This window comes from Engraulis encrasicolus, chromosome 14 (genome assembly GCF_034702125.1).
Source record: "Engraulis encrasicolus isolate BLACKSEA-1 chromosome 14, IST_EnEncr_1.0, whole genome shotgun sequence".
NCBI classification, from domain to species: domain Eukaryota; kingdom Metazoa; phylum Chordata; class Actinopteri; order Clupeiformes; family Engraulidae; genus Engraulis; species Engraulis encrasicolus.
This window is the reverse complement of record NC_085870.1, coordinates 55,533,404-55,552,159: the sequence shown is the minus strand read 5'-3', so window position 1 is coordinate 55,552,159 and position 18,756 is coordinate 55,533,404. Positions and strand designations below refer to the sequence as shown.

Sequence of the window (18,756 nt, the reverse complement as noted above, 5' to 3'; positions counted from 1 at the left end):
TTAAATCTAATCCATGACTAAACTCAGATTTAATACCCCACTTAAACCTAGATTAATTCTGAGTCTGTTGCACCAGTGATTTTAATCCAAGGATAAACCTGCATTGCCTGATTACCACCCCTGGAGGAGGTTTAAATGAGTTATTCGGACAACATGGCAGCTGTTATTCATCTGCTTGAGTTACAAGAGAGAGTTCCACACATAAATATTCAAGATTGGCTAAACCCTGTTGAATTCTACTGCAATAGTGAGTTTCAGATTCACAAAATAATAGTCTGTTGTGGCACCCGTTCTCCAGATTCTCGTTGCTTATCGCTTTTATGCCATTGCCACAGGTTGTTGGTGGATGGTGAACTATTTCGATTCCACAAGTCCATAGTCTGCACCTTCTCTAGGTCCCCCGAATATAACTTGGCCTAGGCCTATTGCAAATACATTACTTTACAAAATGTCATATTTCATGTGAATTTAAAGTACATTGTGGAATAGTCATCCCGGTCATCCCAATGAAAACAAATGGAAGGAAGACAAGAATGCTGACTGTATTTTTAACATTAACATGATATCGGGGGCCACATAAAACGGCCTCAAGGGCCAAAAACTACTAAAAAGAGGGGAGATGGCTACCTAGTGGATGACAATGACATGCATCAAGGACATGGAGATATATAAAGACATAAATAAACAAATATGATTTCATTGATTAATTTGCATTAAATGATGTCACTCAGAAGTTCTTCAAGTGCGTTGTTATGAGCTTGATGGCTTTCCATACTCTGCAGCCTTTCTTTTTGCATTAAAATAACCTTCTTCAGTCATCTGAGCAGAAAGACAGAAATTGATGAGCCATAACAAATAATTCCATTCACCAATTATTTTCCAAAATATGACGGAATTGAACAAAACAGTACAAATAAGTAGGCTTTAAAAAGTGTTCATCTGAAGACAGTAAGGATAAGTCTTTAAAAGGATATCAACTATGCCTATGTCATTGTCGATGGTCCGGCGCCTGTCACTTTAATTTCATGGTCGGATCCAAACACTGACGTCACATCGTCACTCCGGAGTTCAGACAGTGAACAAACTTCATTCACGCAAGCAGACGGTGGAGTCAGAAGTGCTACCACTACGACTACCAGAGATGTTCATTTCTATTGATGCAGTGTAAATAAATATTCATAAACAGAACAGAATTGTGATTGGATTATGTGCAATGTGTGTTCTGTATGCCCTTTTGAGTAAGTCCTTTCCTTAGTAACAAGAGACCACTTCGTGAACAGGATTCACTTTACAGTAAAAGTAGCCTAGCTGCAGCTTGTTCTTAATGAAATGGACATTAAATTATTGTTTGCCAAGTTGTTACAATGGTTTTAAATTCACAAAATGAAAAATGCATTGCCATTTAGTTTAAAATCAGTGCTAAATATTTAATACGAAGTGTTAAGTTGAAATTTTGTAGTAGACGTCAATGTGGACATCAGCATACGAAGCATGCTCGTTGTTTGTATCCTAACCTACATCAATGACGAATTACTTTTTGGGCATTAACTGTGGTGCAACCACTTGACGTTGAAGTTGAAAATGCTGTTCAGAAATATATAGTTTTTATGAGTTTTGCCATTATTGAGCAGAATATTGTTCGTTGGAGACACCTTGTGGCACTTCGGAGAACTGCAGGTCTGTTGCGTTTTGACCCTCTGGGGTTCCCGTAGCCGAGTCAGAAAAGCGGTTCCCTGGCTCGGGTAAGTTTACTATTTAATGTGCTCTGTTTTCAATTATTGTTTCCTCTTCGTAAAATGCAATGTAAACTGTCTACTTGATGTATCCTATTAATAATGTAATTGTGTACACGCTGTGGGGATATGCAGGAAATGTACTAAGTTGTAAAGAAAGTTATTTACATTTTCTATTAACCACGAGGATCTTTTGGGAGATTAGCATCTTCCTACACCTGCAGTAGATGTGTTAGCATAGTGTTCGTTTTGTGGATGAATTATGCAAGTATGCATGAGAATTCACATCATATTTACCTCTACAATGTATCACTGTTATATGGCACTTAACTGTATATGCATGTATTCTGGTGGCATGGTACTTTAGAATTCCGAATGTTTGATCGGTTTTCCGAAACGCAATGATTCCATGCCTGAGCATTCTGCTTGCCTCCCTCCCTCTCTGGAACTATGACGTTGCATACGTCCTTCGTGAACTTAATGAATGTTACTTTTATTTTTATTGTATAGATGCTGCACTAATGCCATTTGCTGTGTTAAGGTATGTCTCCAGTTGTGAAATGTATTTTGTTACATTGCTGTTAAAATGTTTGGAGTCAGAAAAGCGATTCCCTGGCTCGGATGCTGCAGTAATGCCATTTGCTGTGTTAAGGAAATAAACTGCCGTCCAAAGAAAGTCCGCCTCCTGTGCCTGCTTGAGTCCGTTTCATCTGGTACTGAAAAACGTAGCCTAATTGATGTAGCCTACAGACATATTGCTGGAGACTTGGTGACGTTAGCAAAGTAGCAAAGTTAACATCTTTTCTCCTGTCCAGAACAGCGTCAGCATCAAAGGGGTTTGAGAGGGGGAGAGCTGCTTCAGGATTAATATTGCTATACCTTTGCCGCAGCAGGTCGTTTTCTTTGTACAGTCCAACTATGCCGCCTCTCTTCTGTTTTCATTGCCATCTTAACTGTTACTTCCTGATGTGGGCATGCTGGGAGTGGGATGTTGTTTTACTATTTCTGTCTTTAAAATGTGTCTGGGGATAGTAAATGTAGGCCTACCGGGGATGTTATTGTGTACATGTTTGCATCTTTAATGTTCAGATATACAGCCGTCTCCAAAAGAGTTGTCGCCTATCCATCTGTTTGGAATAACAGCTAATAACCTGACTTTCAATTAATCACTTGGCTTCAGAAGTCACTCATATGAAAGCTACAACCCTCCCGAATGAAAATGTATGTAAAAAAATAAATTTCATGCACCAAAGAAAGATTGACCCTTTAATGAACACAGACAGGGCAGATTTTCACAAGACAAAAGTTTTGTCGCCTATGGAACATAATGTGAAAATGAGCAGATAAGTCACTTTTTTTGATAGCCTGTAAGAAAACAAGATGGCAGCTTGATGAATTTTGATGAAAAATGTGCCAGCGTTGGGCACTTTTTCAGGAGGTTGCCATGTGTTACTTAAGCAATATGACACGAGTGGGAGTGAGGTTGTTCTGGGACACCCTCACGGGTGTGATTCGCCGCAGGCACGAAGCCGCAGGCTGAGTGCTGTAGGTAATTACACCCGTGAGGGTGTCCCAGAACAACCTCACGACCACAAGGGTTATATTGCTTTTATACAATAGTTCCTTTGCTAACACAATTAGTTCATTGAAAGAAATGTTAAATTATTTTAATTACTTTATTTGATTGTTTATTTGCTTGTTCCTCCGCTCCGGAAAAATAGTTCCAGTTATTGTCTTTGGTTGCTGCGCAACGCGCACCACCTTGGTTACGGTTACTTTGTATCGTTGGTCGCGGAGTGATTATTAGATGTGAAGAGTCATTCATAGAGTGTTGGAGGATACCCTCACTCCTAGTGACGTGTAGAACGCCTCTTGTCCAATCAGAATTTGTGAAATAATTCGACCTGATCTAACTATTGTATAATTTGAAAGTTACTTGACACACTTGTTTAATAGAGTGGAATGAACAACTCCAACAAAGCCCCGCCCCTAACTCAACCCAGGGGCTCTGTAGCGCCCCCTAGCGGATAGGCCTATGGGGTGGAGATGACGTAAACTACAAGCTATGGAGTTTTTGATGTGTATCTCACTAAGATAAACAAAAAATGTCATACAATGCATGGCCACACCCAACAGGAAGTGAGATAATCTGGCCTATTTTTATAACAAGAAGTTGGCCCCCATTTCAGTTTGCAGGGTTTTTAAACGATGTAAACACACATGTGTATGCATACAATGAATACTTACTTTTTTATATGCCTGAAATAGCATTCTGGTGTAGAGCCACCATGTGGTAGGCAAAGGAAGTGCAGGAAAAATGGAATGCTTCAATATTTTTAATATCTCGTCAACCGAACCTCGAAGAGACTCCATTTTTGTTTTGGTGAGGTCATAGCAATATGCCAGTCATGCTAATGCTAATTCTTAACGCTAATTCTTAACGCTAATTAATGCCAATTTGTTTTTCTTCAATATCTCGTAAACCTAATGTCGTAGAGACTCCATTTTTGTTTCAGGGGGTCATAGCAACATGCCAGTCATGCTAATGCCTGGTAGGCATATAGTAGGTTTTTAATGGCAGTTTGGTGTTTTGCATGTGTCTCTATGATTGAAACGGCAATCCACAGAGAGACTGAGAGGGAAAATGAACAGGAAGCAACAGCAGGGCTACGACAATGACACCTTCACCTGCCTCATACCTGTCAGAAAATAGTTACGCTTCTTCCGTTTTTCACAGGTATGCGTGTATTATGGCAGGGCGACATGCCATGGCCCCCGAGCCGCAGGTGCGAGGGCCAGCCAATGCCTATTGCGGCTTTAATTATTATTAAGCGTTCGAGACAACGACGCGGTTCGAATGCGAAAACAAAAAGGGCTCAGGGCAGTACATAGGACATTGGCGTACCGCAGTGGTAATACTAGATTAGTATAATCCCACTATTAACTCATCAATGATGAACCACATTTACTTTAAACTGCAAACATAATTTATTAATTATTTCACCCTAAATACAGACCATAAATCAGAACTAGACTGCATTTCCGCAGAGACAATGCTATTAGTATGCTTGCGGCTTATACACGCACACGCACACCCTAAACACACAGTATTCTATAATGTCTATGTGTAGGCCACAGCAGCCTAGGCCATGGTTGACCAGGAGACAGCAGAGTTCTAAAGTTCTGCAAGGCTGTATGTGTGTGTGTATGAATGAAAATTCTAAAGGTGACAGTTACAGTGGCTGTAGTAATTTGCTCGTTCTTTTGAAACTCGATTGTCGGAAACTCCGGCTTCCACCTCGGAAAAGTGCAAAAGAATGGGTACTCAAATCGGGGTTTTTACAAACTCAGAGCGCTTCTGTGTACTCCGAGTTCATTTAGCATTAGTGTTTTCAAACGTTTGCATTGTCCAAAGCTGTTTCAATAGAAAGCATTTACAACGGTTGTTGGGAGAACAACCTCGGATCTACCGACGGCCGAGTTTCAAAAGAATGAGCCATGACTACAATAATGTGTGCTGCCTGTTTTTACACTGTCATATCTCCTCAAGTATTGCAAGTTGTGAAATGATATTGACACACATAAATGTCACAACCCTCTCTTATGTATATTGAAATGTCCATGAGTGATTCTACGATTCGAGTGCGCTTTTGGCAAAAGTAAAATGTCAATTACCAGTATTTTTTTTTTAAACAAATGACTTAGATGTTTCCATAGTGTATACATTTAAGTTTCCAAACAAACAAATTTCCAAGCTTAAAGGGACACTGTGTGAGATTTTTAGTTTTTTATTTCCAGAATCCATGCTGCCCATTCACTAATGTCACCTTTTTCATGAATACTTACCACCAGCATCAAATTCTAAGTATTCATTATCACTGGAAAAATTGCCGGTCCGCCATTTTGAATTTCAAAAATAGCCATTTTTAGCTGCAAAAATGACTAGACTTGGACCATACAAGAAAATATTTGTTTAATACTTTCATATGAAGATCAAATGAATTTCATATGAAGATCAAATTTGGCAATAGGCAGCCCAATTTCAATAAGCAGCATAGTTGCAGTACCTTTTTTGACCATTTCCTGCACAGTGTCCCTTTAACCCTTTTACTGCCCTCGTCGCAAAATTGCGTCAGGTCGCGGTATTGAATGAGGTGGGCTGTCACGTCGAATAGAGTGTAAAATCATGTCAATACTCCTTTCCACTGGGTGGCAGACATGTGGTACTTCAATCCTTTCTAAGAATTTTGACCCCTCTTAGTGCATTTTTTCAGATTAATTTCCATCTGAAAACCCAGACGCGGAAGTTTGTTGCAAATCACTATTTCAAAACAAAGGACGATCGCCGTTGTGAGATTGTGCACATACTTTCCTCTAATTCAAGCCCAAATAAATTCCAAATGCAATTTGTCTTGGTGGTTTATGTTTAGTGACATTATATTTTCCCACAAGTTGATTGTATATGTGTAGACATTTATAATGTGCCCTTAGGCAATGCGTCTCCTATTGCTAACTTAGCTGTAGCTACAGAGAAGAACAGCCAATTCGAACAGGGAGTGAAATAGATCCCCTTGCCAAACACAAAGAAAACATGGCGTCAGTCTTACATACATAAACAGTTTTACAAACATAAATGATCCTAACCACAACTCAATGGAAAGTTTCGGGATTGAGAGAAGTGGTTTGTTTGGAGACTTCATTACGTGGGGGAGTTCCCATTTGAACACACGCGACGCGAAGGCGAAGCCCTGTTCCAAGCGAGCTGAACCTATGATGCAAGTGGTTTCATTCACTGAATAAATCTGAAGCAAGTAGGCCTACCCCCCGACGATAACTTGTCATGATGTTTTGTGTGCAATGCAATGGCTTATTTCGCCCCTCAAGTAATTGCTGCCATTATTATAAGAAATAAGATGTTGCTGCTGAGATTGCAACACAGACGATCAATCGGCTGTTTGGGACCTCCCCTGTCAAACACAGAAACACGGTGTAGGCTATCTAGGAAACATTATGATCCTAAACACAAACTAATGAAAATTTGCGGGGTTGTGAGAATGTGTTTGCTTGGCGATTTGTAAATGGTTACGGGGGATTTCCTTAGAACATGCGAGAAGCCGCGTTTATTGTCATCCAAACCCACAGGGCGATATGCGTAATTTCACTGAATAAACCTCTAAATAGCACAGGCAACCACCAAGTAGCCCATCTTGTCATGCGTTTTATATGCAATACAATGCCATATGTCGCTCCTAAAGTGATTACAGTCATTATGTGTTTATAGAAATATATTTCACTTGGTGGTGAACTTTGACGTGCGTCTTCCCCTAAGCTGGAGTAGGTGAAAAAGCTAAAACATAAAGATAAAGACTGTCATTTCCCTCTATGTAAGACAGCAAGTAAAACCACTGCTACAAAAAAGAATGGATTATCCTGTTAGACGTTGTACATACCGTAGAAATTCGATACATGGCTTGGGGAAATATCTGCGTTTTTTTCACCGTCGCGCACGGCGAAATGAAGACGCATACCCTAAAACACGAATATTTCAGACTTGTTGAAAGCTGGGCTGGTCACCGTGGTTGGACGCATTTATTAGAGCTTGTCTAGTCACTAAAGCAGCATGAAAGAGGGGGCGGAACTGGAGAGACTGGAGGCGAAAGCGCTGTGCACGTGAGAGGGGAGGGTGCCGCTTCTGATCGCATTCAGGTGGTCGACTTTAGGTGTTACTATATAACATATACTATAACGTGATAACGTCGGCCTAATTGGGCTGTGTGTAGTTTCGACCCATGTCAATATGCCTAACAGTAGCCAACGATACCAAAATGAATAGAAGCAGTTTGATAAGTCAATAGAGCTGAGATAACAGGAGAGGTGGTCCTGATTTGCTCTGCCTCTCCACCTCTTTTCCTGAAACTGATTTCACGAGGGTACACCCCATGATACAAATTAGGCCTGTTTTATGCCCATTATCTTGACACTGTGCCCATTAGTTCTGTGAAATGTAAGTGACAATCTGTAACATTCATTCACTGAGCTATGCTGATGATCATCCAGGATGATCCTATGCATACAGAGGTCACTGCCACTACGCCTTATCCAAATAGCCTACAGTAGCCTATATAGGTCACAGGTGTAGGTGTAAAATATATAGGCATATATATGGACTGAATATGTGTGCTTACCCTGTCTGAGAAGGGTTTTCACAGACTGAAAAGTCACAGGTAGATACAAACACTTTTGGCACTCCAGGCAACAACCTCCCAGTTATTCGGTTTCTTGCTTTGTTATTATTATTGCAATATTAGTTACAATATTTACTATATGTTTGGCTTAAAACTACTTTTTCACTTGACCATAATGTATATGCACAACATGACAGTAATGGGATGCCACATATTTCTAAATAAATTCAATAATCTATTGAAAATCTGGTAACGCTTTACTTTACGGTACAGTATTTACTGTGTACTTTCTGCGTAACAACAGGGTAACAGACAGAAGTTACATGGTATCTAACGGGTAAAAAGGGGGTAATTACAAAGTAAATACTATGTAATACCCATATCTCAAGAATTTCTATGAAACTACTGCGTATTGTCTAACCATCTCATCATCAAACTTCTCTCTGTTACCCTTTTGTTACCCAATTAATGGTATTTACTTAGTAATGACCCCCTTTATACCCATTAGATACCATGTAACTTATCTCTGCTACCCTGTTGTTACCCAGAAAGTACACAGTAATTACAAAGGGTAACTGTACCGTAAAGTAAAGCGTTACCGAAAATCTATTGAAAACTATCAATATTTTCCATTACTAATTAAAAATTCAAAATGACCGCCCCATATGACGTCATAATATGCTAATTAGGTATGCATATTTACTCTCAAAATAAACGTTGGGTCTTCCTCAACATTTTTGTAATTTACAGTTAGGCTCTACCTGTTACCACTGTCCAGCCACAGCCTGTTGAATATGTGATGCCCAAATCGAGCATTTTCACCAAAATAACATTGGCATTAAAAGAGTTAATCTTAAATCTTTTGTTAAATATTTTAATGAAAGCAAACATTTCCTTGATTATTTTGTCAACAGTGTTATGGACAAATACTATGTCATTTCAAACACATAAAAATACTACACTGCTGAAACAACATACATTTGAAAGTGCTTATGTCCATTAACAATAATGTTGTCCTTAATCTGTGCAACTGATATGGAGAATGTGATTGTTGAGCTTCAAGTAGGATTTTATGATTCACTGTGATACAGACTGACACTTTTTGCATTATAAATCCCTGTAACGTCTGATTTGAATTAGTCACCCTCCTTACACAATACTTCCCTCCAGAGATAATCCATAGTATCTGTTCATAGGATTTTTTTCCAACACATGAGAGATCAATAGCACAAAAACTTTCAAAACAGTCAACTGTGTTACCCAACTGTGTTACCCAACTGTGTTACGGTCAGCAGTGTAGGGGAACAAGTTGGCACTTTTTTTTTAGGAAAAAAACAGATAAGACAAACCCATCTCTCTAAAACACAAATGATTTTGTTTGTTTGTCTATCAATATGGAGATAAATTGGCAAAAACATACTCCTCCACAACTGTCATAGCTGATGCGTAACACAATTGACGGTGGCACAGCTTGACATTTCAGCCATTTTCCGGATGTTGTGTTAACTGAAGACCTCAGAACTTCCACCAAAACACCTTAATCAATGTCTTTGTACGCTTTATCTTTGTTTTTCTACCTTTGATTTCTAATTCAAGTTCTTATGATTATGTTGAGAACACAGTTGACAGGCAGTTTTCCCTCTCTAAGACCATAGAAAATACTGGATCAAATTATGCAAGAGGTGAACTCAGAATTTACCAAAAAGTCTTCACATCACCACCCAAAGAGGTAATGACATTTTATGACGTTGGTCAGAGGACTTAGGACCAAACCCTTACTGATTTATGGCGTGGGTTTCAGTGTGTGACACGGTTAACACAGTTTTCCAAGACGCACACAAAATGGCCCATTTAATGCATAATGGGAAGCACAATAGAATTTGTAACAGTTTTGTCATATTGTGATAACTACCGTGAATCAACATTTGCAATGATCTTGGACAAAGGTTTTTTACTTGCTAATATGAGGACTGAATCTAACATTTGGAAAACGAGGATGGCATGAAAACATCAAAAAACCAGTATTAAATATTCATTCTTGCAGAGGAAAATAGTGTTATGTCTTTACTTTCTGTATTATATGAAAGATAAATGTGTGCTAATGTCCAAAACATCATTGGATGCAGTTAGTAGTTAGTGGAATTGGCAAATAAAGTCCACGGACCTAAAAGCGCACTGTAATCGTAGAATCACTCCCATGTGGGCATTACGTGTATTTATGCAAGCTACTGGACATCGTAATTTCCCCCCGGGATTACTGAAGTTATTCTACTCTACTCTCTACTTTTTGAGGAGTGTGTTTGTGCACTGAGGAACAAAACTGCAGTAGCTTGTTTCAAGTATAACATCATGGATTTCACAGTTTTGTTCAAAATCTGGCAAGTACTAAGGGCACAGGGAGGCACTTTAAGATAGCAGTCTTTATAAACAATTGAAAGAGCTTGAAGTGGCTTCACACTTCCTTCATGGCACAACAGTGGCCCTGATATTCCATTAAAGAAACAGTCCACCCTTTTTTGATTATCACATAGTTGCAGCATCTCCAAGTATTACACATGAATGTGCGTATAATTTTCTTCTCAGTGTGTTCGATACTTAGATTTATTAGTATTAGAATTACTAGCATACCTTAGCATAATCCCTGGAAGTGAATGGAATCATTAGTATCAAGCAACAAGTGATCAACAGTGATACACTCAACTAAATGCACTGTGTTTCTCTTAAGTACCATGGGTACATTTCATGATTTTTTCAGATTTTTTTGAGACCTAAGTGCGCGGGATCCGGTTGAATTGACGTGGAGTGACCCATTTATAGTGCAGTAGTCTGTTAACTTTCCAGATTGGTGATTTGAACATTTTATTCAAAAAGCAATCTGTGTAGACTGCAGACTGGCATCATCCACAGGCATAATTATTTCACACTAGTGCATTACATGTTGAGGGGTGACAACTCGCCATGTTAAGTCGTGCTCAACAACGCCACGGGAAAGCATTTTTGTCACATGACCAGGTTAGCAGTTTCCCGGGCGAATTTCTGTTGCCCGCTGCGATTTCTATTGCTTCTACTGTGCCCTGACCAAAACTACTTCTAATCCTAAACTGTCAGTAAAGCAACGTTTCTGCCAAGAACAGCAAAATAAGCAAAGGAAATGGCAAAATTGTGCCTGATAAAAAAAACCCTAAGCCAAACTTGTCACAGTGTTGTGGAGCACGATTTAAAATGCAAAGTTGTGATTTGTACCATCTATTGTGCTTGTGCATTATCTTAACACTTTGGATGATGTCATGTTGTAGATTCACTCATTAAAGTTGCATCAACCCTGTTCATGTCAGCGTACAATCTATTAAATTATAAATGAGAGAAAAGGTGCATTTCTCAGGATTTTTTTTAGAGCCGACAGGAAATTCCAGACTTGTTGGCCCAGTGTTTTCACACTTATGGAAAAAAATGGTCTTGCTGCAACTTTAAGATGCCTTTTACATGAGGACTATTGCGAGTGTCAACGACAAAATATTTTATCTGAAGTGTCTTTCATTTACACGGCAGCCTCGCAGTCGGGGAGAGGTTAGACGGAGACGCATCCCGAACCTGCAATCTGAGGACTCCTTCCAGAGTTTTGCGTCTTCAGGCTGTGATAGCCATGTAAACGAAAGGCACATGTGATCAAATATTTTGACGTTTTCCCCTCGCAATCGTTCTCGTATAAACGGACCCAAAATTAACATCGAGATCAATATGATATTACTTTACCCTGTTGCACATGTTCAAAATGGTGCATGCTCTACTGGGAAGTCAGCAGAGAGAAGGGGGAAGAGAGGCAAACAGATACACCAATCAATCAATCAATATCATATATATAGCACATTATCATACATAAATGTCATTCAATGAAAGAGAGGTAAACCGATAAATACATGCTAAATATTATTTGGAACATTGAGTGGGGGAATATTCAAAGAAACTGGCTAAGGAAGTAAATCAGGTTAAATTACCCTTGGGGTAGTAGTAAATCACCTAATAGAGGAGTCTGAAGTCCTCATTTCCTTGGCTGTGGACCTGTCACCTGTCCACTATCTACACTTCCTGTAGGTTAACTTAGCCATGTTCATCACTTAACGTTGCTCTTGGAATAGTACCCAGGTTTGACAGTCCAACAGATACAATTACGTGGTAGATAGATACAAAGGTAACACAATAACTACTATGTACTTTCAGTGTAACAACAGGGTAACAGAGAGAAGTTACATAGTATCTAACGGGTAAGAGGGGTTAATTATAAAGTAAGTACTATGTAATACACATAATTACTATGACGCTACTGTGTATTTTCTGGGTAACAACTGGGTGAGATACTTCTCTCTGTTGCCCTGTTAGTCCCCAGAAAATACATAGTCATTTCTTTTTCTTGACAATGGCCTCGTTTATGAGACATTTAATTCAGAATGAACTACATTTCATTCTGAATAAAGCTTAACTCCACTTGGAAAACGTCATGTAAGCACAATTTAAATGAACTATTTCATTTTGAATGATTAATTTGGAATTAAAAACGTCATGTAAACATGGTCACTGTGACGACCCCCTGTGCCATCTTTAGGCTGAGGTATGACAGTGCATATGCAATGCTGGTGCTTATTGAGATTAATGAGGTTAAATGGTGATCATGAGCACCTGTGCAGACAGGTGGAGGCTATAAAAGCCATCCTGCAGTAGGTAGGCTACTCTGAAATTAAAAGTGCCAGTGAGTGAGAGTGAGGTCAGTCTCTCCTAATTCCACCATACCCTCACTCTTTTGATTTCTTTCTTTTTACAAGCTAACATACTGATACTGATCACATGCATTACAGACATTGTGCACAACATTCATGTACATACACTCATCATTTCTCTTAGACATAAGTGTTTGATTGTTGGTCATTTGTTTTCTAAATAAATAACCTTAAAGTTTGAATTTTGTTGCTCCCTTAAAGTGGTAGTTCGCTATTTTAGACATTAAGCCTTGTTTGTGTGACTTCTGGGGTTAAGTAGAGATGTTCTCATCACAATTTTGACATTTGGTGCTGAACGGAGCATTTGGGTATTCAAGACTGCAGCCCCCCCACCTTTACATTGACTCCAATGAAGCACTCAAGCAATCGATCATAAAATGGCATTAAACTTTCCTTTGCAGAGACATGAAACTCACCGAGTGGTCAGAGGTGGACAGCGATACGTTGGCTCGAAAATCACCGCGAAATATGCTTCCAGAGAAGATATATTCATTATTGTCCGTCTTCATTGATTGTATTGGTTTGACTAGTATTACTCCGCGCGACCGGAAATGGGGGTGCGTTTGTTTACGTTACTATCTATGGTTTGTATGCAAGCTGTAGTTTTTGTAGCCAGTCCCGCTCAAAGATAGCCGTTCTACCTCGCTCCGTGATGTCTACATAAACAACACACTATCGCTACCTACTGGCTGGATGTCTACTGCTATTCAACGGCGTCTGGGGAAAAATAGGTCCGCCAAATGCTAAACAACAGTTAGAAGGCATATTTCGCTGCAATTTTCGGGTCAATTTATCGCTGTCTACCACTGACCACACGGTGAGTTCCATGTCTTCTCAAACAAAAGTTTAATGCCATTTTATAATCGATTGCTTGAGTGCTCTATTGGAGTCAATGTAAAGGTGGGGGGGCTGCAGTCTTGAATACCCAAATGCTCCGTTCAGCACCAAATGTCAAAATTGTGATGAGAACATCTCTTCTTCACCCCAGAAGTCACACAAACAGGGCTTAATGTCTAAAATAGCGAACTACCACTTTAAATGAGCTGGGTATTAAACAGCAATTACATGGTATTTACTTTGTACTGACCCCTTTTGCCTGTTAGAAACCCTTTTCTCTGTTACCATGTTGTTAACCAGAACATACATAGCAATTATGCATGGTAACTGCACCGTAAAAGAAAGCATTATAAGGTCTGAACGGCTGAATTGTTATTGCCTGAAACCTGACATAGGTAATTTGTTATGGGTCAACAATCTAGTCGTAAAAACTGGCTCACTTTAATCACTTCACAAAAATCAACAGAATATGCCGCGAGAGTCATCACACCATGTTGCATCACTTCAGAGGAGCAATTTCAACAGCCACTAAAGATAGCATTAGGAATTAGTGGAAGAACCAAATGATTTTTTTTCTAATGTGAAGCTGATGAATTTTATTTTCACTGGCACCAGTAGGCTATACCGTTTATAGTATACCCTGTTACCATGCATCAGAATTTGGAGGAAAAAAACCTTCATGCAGGGACAATAAAATAATTCTAAAATTCTATAATTATACTTATGTAGAAGTATATAATGCTTATACAGAATAATTATAATTCTAAAATATTTATATATGTTTATTTGAAGAGTTCAGATGCAAAACCCCCTAACTCCATTTCTGAAGACCTGCACTTCTATATTTTTAGAGAACCCCGTTGTTGGTTTGGCTTACATTCATGTACTTGATAATACATATAAATAGTTATATTACATAAATAAAATTAAATATATGAACTTTTTATAGCTTTTGTATTAAATAAAAATAAATTAAGATTATTTTCTGAAATGGCACTTAGGGGGTTTTGCATCTGAACTCTTCATTTATTTCCATAATTCCATCAATAGCATTTAACTTTCATGGATTGTATGTATATTGTATTGCCCACATTTTGAACTATTCCAAACATGAAATTGTTTATTTTTACATATTTTGGCCTTCCAGCTCCAAAAAAACATGAATTGATGAATTCACATTACACATTTCACATACAATTCATGAAAGTTAAACATTATTGATGGATTATGGAAATAAATCAACTTTTTCACGATATTGTAATTATATGGCCAGGATCTCTCTCTCTGTGTGTGTGTGTGTGTGTGTGTATATATATATATATATATATATATATATATAGTAAAACTGTGGAGTGGTAAACATACCTGAGGTGGACGGGGGAGTCGGTGAGGAGGGACATGTAGGTGGGGAGCTGGCCCCTGAACCTGTAACAGGGGATATTACATTATTAATAATAATAATAATAATAATAATAATAATAATAATTATTATTATTATTATTATTTTTATGATGATGCACTTTATTTATCAGCTATTGAATTACATTTAGATATTACAATACACTTGGTTGACACTTTTACATTAAATTACATTACACTTGAACCTGTGACGGGATATTACTGTAACTAGGAGCACTCAGAGAGTGCAAACCTCTGGCACGGCCATGGGGTCACTGATGCCATAACATCTACACAATGTGTAATCCTATGCTTATGATGTAAATTACAAAAAAATCCTGGATCCGGATCGGGATCCGGCTCAACACCAACATTTAATCACTTGCTCCTTTTGTCATTTCCAACAACTCCACTAAATTTCCTCAAAATCCCTCTGACAAGAAAAACAAACCAACACAACCAAAAAAGTAACCTCCTTGGCGGTGGTAATTAAAAATAATGATGAATTTTATTTCATATTTTTATCAGTTTATTGTTGCCAATTCATAAATGCTTTTTCAAGAATACTTACCACCATCATCAAATTCTAAATGAAGAGTTCAGATGCAAAACCCCCTTAGTGCCTTTTCAGAAAATAATCTTAATTCATTTTTATTTAATACAAAGCTATCAAATTTGCATTTTTTTAAATTTTATGTATGTAATATAACTTTTTATATGTATTATCAAGTACATGAATGTAAACCAAACCAACAACGTGGTTCTCTAAAAATATAGAAGTGCAGGTCTTCAGAAATGGAGTTAGGGGGTTTTGCATCTGAACTCTTCAAATATTCGTTATGACTGGAAAAATGGCACTTTCCATACATGAAAAGCTCGATCTTTTCCATGTCCAACATGCAATATTGCATTATTTTAATTATTATTATAAATATTATTAAGAATAATAATAATAGTAATAATAATATCAGCGGCTTTCTCAATGACACTATACAAACATACACAGCGATATTGTTACCCAGAAAATACACAATAATTTATTTTTTCTTGGCAATGTGACGAACCCCCTGTGCCCCCTCCAGGCCGAGGTTTGACAGTGCATATGCAGTGCTGGAACTTGTTGAGATTAATGAGTTTACCTGGTGATCATGAGCACCTGTGCAGAGGTTAACTGGTGATCATGAGCACCTGTGCAGACAGGTGAAGGCTATTAAAGCCATATTACTCCAAAGCAGGGCTTTGAACCGGTTCAAGGAACGAAAACGAAAACCGGAAACTTTTTGAATTTTACATGGAACGGAAACGAAACCGGAAACGTTATTCATTTTTATGTTCTGGAACAGGAACACTTATTTAAAAATAATGGTAACCGGTTAAAACCGGTTTTATTTCAATCCTCAAAGTTTGTGTTGCCTTAGAATTAACTTTAAAAAAAAAAAAAAAAAAGAATTATTTTCCTGCGCGCGGCTGAGGTTCACTTCCTGTGTGACATCACATTCGCTGAGTCAAAGTTCCCTTCCCTCCCAAACCATTCCTGGATGAATCGCTGACTGAATGGAGAGTGAGCTTTGGATTAAAAAGTCTTCACCCCACATCTTAAACAAGAGGTAAATTACGACCCATCGTTAATTAAAACGATCATTCCAAACACAATATCAATCACTATATTTGTCAACTCCACGTTAGTTAAACTAGCGAACAGTTGGCTAAAGTGAACGCCTCTGTTTTCGCGATGCCCATGGCTATCTATTCTTGGTAACACTAAACGGAATATCTTTCTCATTTGTGGCAACTTTTCTGTTTGTGTAGATGGGAAGACATGCTGAGAATCCAAATCGCCAGCTTTTTACCTTCGACCCAGCAACAAACAAATCAAAGTGCAGCGTTGAGGGATGTGGAGCCAAAATATCAGGCAACCACGCGGGGAACTTGCAGAGGCATATCCAAAGGATTCACCCGGACCTGTTACGGCCTACGAATTCTACTGCTAACTCCCAAAAAAGACCTGGCCCATCTCAAAGAACTTTAGATGAGGTTGCTGTGAAGAAGCCAAAATTGATCCACGTACCCATTACATCAGACGCTCTGGTAGATGCGTGTACGGAGCTTGTCACCGTGAACGGTAGACCGTTTTCCTTAATGGAAGACACTGGCTTTAGAAAAATAATAGACCCCCTACAACAAGCAATTGGAAATGGTTTCACAATTAATTCAGCCAACATTCGCGAGAGGGTCACAACACTCGCTGACAGCGAAAGGAGAAAATTGATCGATGAGCTTAGTGGCAGGCTTATCCTGCTGAAAATCGATGGTGCCACTTGCAGAGATCGCTCTGTTTTGGGGATTAATGTGCAATATGCACAAGGAGAAAGCATTGTGTTACGGACATTGGCTGTTCGAGAACTGTGCGAAAGACATACTGCCTCCTACATATCCTCTGTGGTACAGGAGGTGTTGGAGGAGTACAAAATCAGTCTGAAGCAGGTGTACTCTATCACTGCGGACAACGGTGCCAACATGCAGAAGGCAGTGCAACTATTGTCCGACTTGCAAGCAACAGGCAATGACGAAGAGGGTACTGGTGCAGACACGGATGCTGACACGGGGAGAGATCCTTATGTTGAAATTGATTCTGTTGATCAGGGGAAGATATTGCGCAGCGTGCGTTGTTCAGCACACACTTTACAACTAGCAGTTGATGATGCATTGAAAGAGAAGGGGGTGTCTAACGTCATTGCTAAAGCACGCCGTGTTGCTAAAAAGTTGCGCACTCCAAATGTTGTGGCCGTCATTAAAAGAATGGGCCACAAGAGGGCCATAGTCGACTGCCCCACGCGCTGGCATTCTACACACGACATGCTAGAGCGACTTTGCGAGCTCAGATCATTTTGTGATGACATGTCGCCTACCGTCAATGAGCTGCATTTAAGTGAACCCGAGTGGCAGGCCATTTCAAATGTAGTCAATGTGTTGAAACCTGCAAAAATTACAACCAAATGCATCCAATCAGAACAGCTTATCGCAGGTGACTTTTACGGCCAGTGGCTTAAGTGTGTGCTAGATACCGACAAAATCGACAGCCCCTTTGCCAAACGACTGGTCCAGTGCATGAAATCACGTCAACACACACTGTTTGAAAATTATGCATTCGTGGCCGCCTTATTTGTCGACCCTAGGTATAGGCTGTTTTTGACAGATAATCAGGCTGACATGGCGAAATTACACCTGTGCCGCACTTGGGATATGATCCAAAACCTGTCCGCCGCCTCCACAGACAGCGCAGCTGAGCGTTCATCATCATCATCTGAAGATGATGACGAAATTGAGAAGCTGCTGATGGCAAAAGAAAGAGAAACCACTGTCGTACAAAAGGGCCGAGTTCCCATTGCATCGTTGTTAGACGCCTATTGCAGAGAAGCGCGTTTAAAGCGCACCGAGAATGTTCTTCGTTATTGGGCGTCCATGGCCGCTTCAAATGCAGATATGCACAAACTCGCTATGTCCGTCATAGCGCTCCCTGTGACCCAAGTCAGCGTGGAGCGCGCATTTTCATCTTTGAAGTTTATTCTTTCTCCGCTTAGGTCGTCTCTGAATGACAAAATTCTGGAAGACATTCTTTTCATTCGCTTGAATAAACCATTTGGAATGTAGGCCAACCCATTTGCACTTCCGTCTTGTTAATTAACGTCAGATAGACGGAGAGTCTTCTGCTTTTGTGACTACATGATTTCTTTTATTTTTATTTTTTATTATTATCATTGGCTGTTACTGTTAGCCATATTTTTTGCATCGTGGAAGGCAATTACTCTTAGGCCTGTCAGTCACTCATCT

General features: G+C 39.2%; 1 protein-coding gene across 6 annotated transcripts in view; it reads right to left on the bottom strand.

The window, feature by feature from the left end:
• The window catches only part of pxk (PX domain containing serine/threonine kinase), a 157,106-nt gene that overhangs the window by 9,895 nt on the left and 128,455 nt on the right, over positions 1-18,756 (bottom strand). For 2 of the 6 annotated variants that reach the window (XM_063216185.1, XM_063216188.1), the window contains 2 exons: positions 14,893-14,952; positions 11,672-11,702 (listed from right to left, as the gene is read on the bottom strand). In XM_063216185.1, coding sequence (XP_063072255.1) covers positions 11,672-11,702; positions 14,893-14,952 — 91 coding nt within the window. Of the gene's footprint in view, positions 1-11,671; positions 11,706-14,892; positions 14,953-18,756 lie in introns of all 6 variants that reach the window. The other 4 variants (XM_063216187.1, XM_063216189.1, XM_063216184.1 and 1 more) reach the window with 2 other exon arrangements.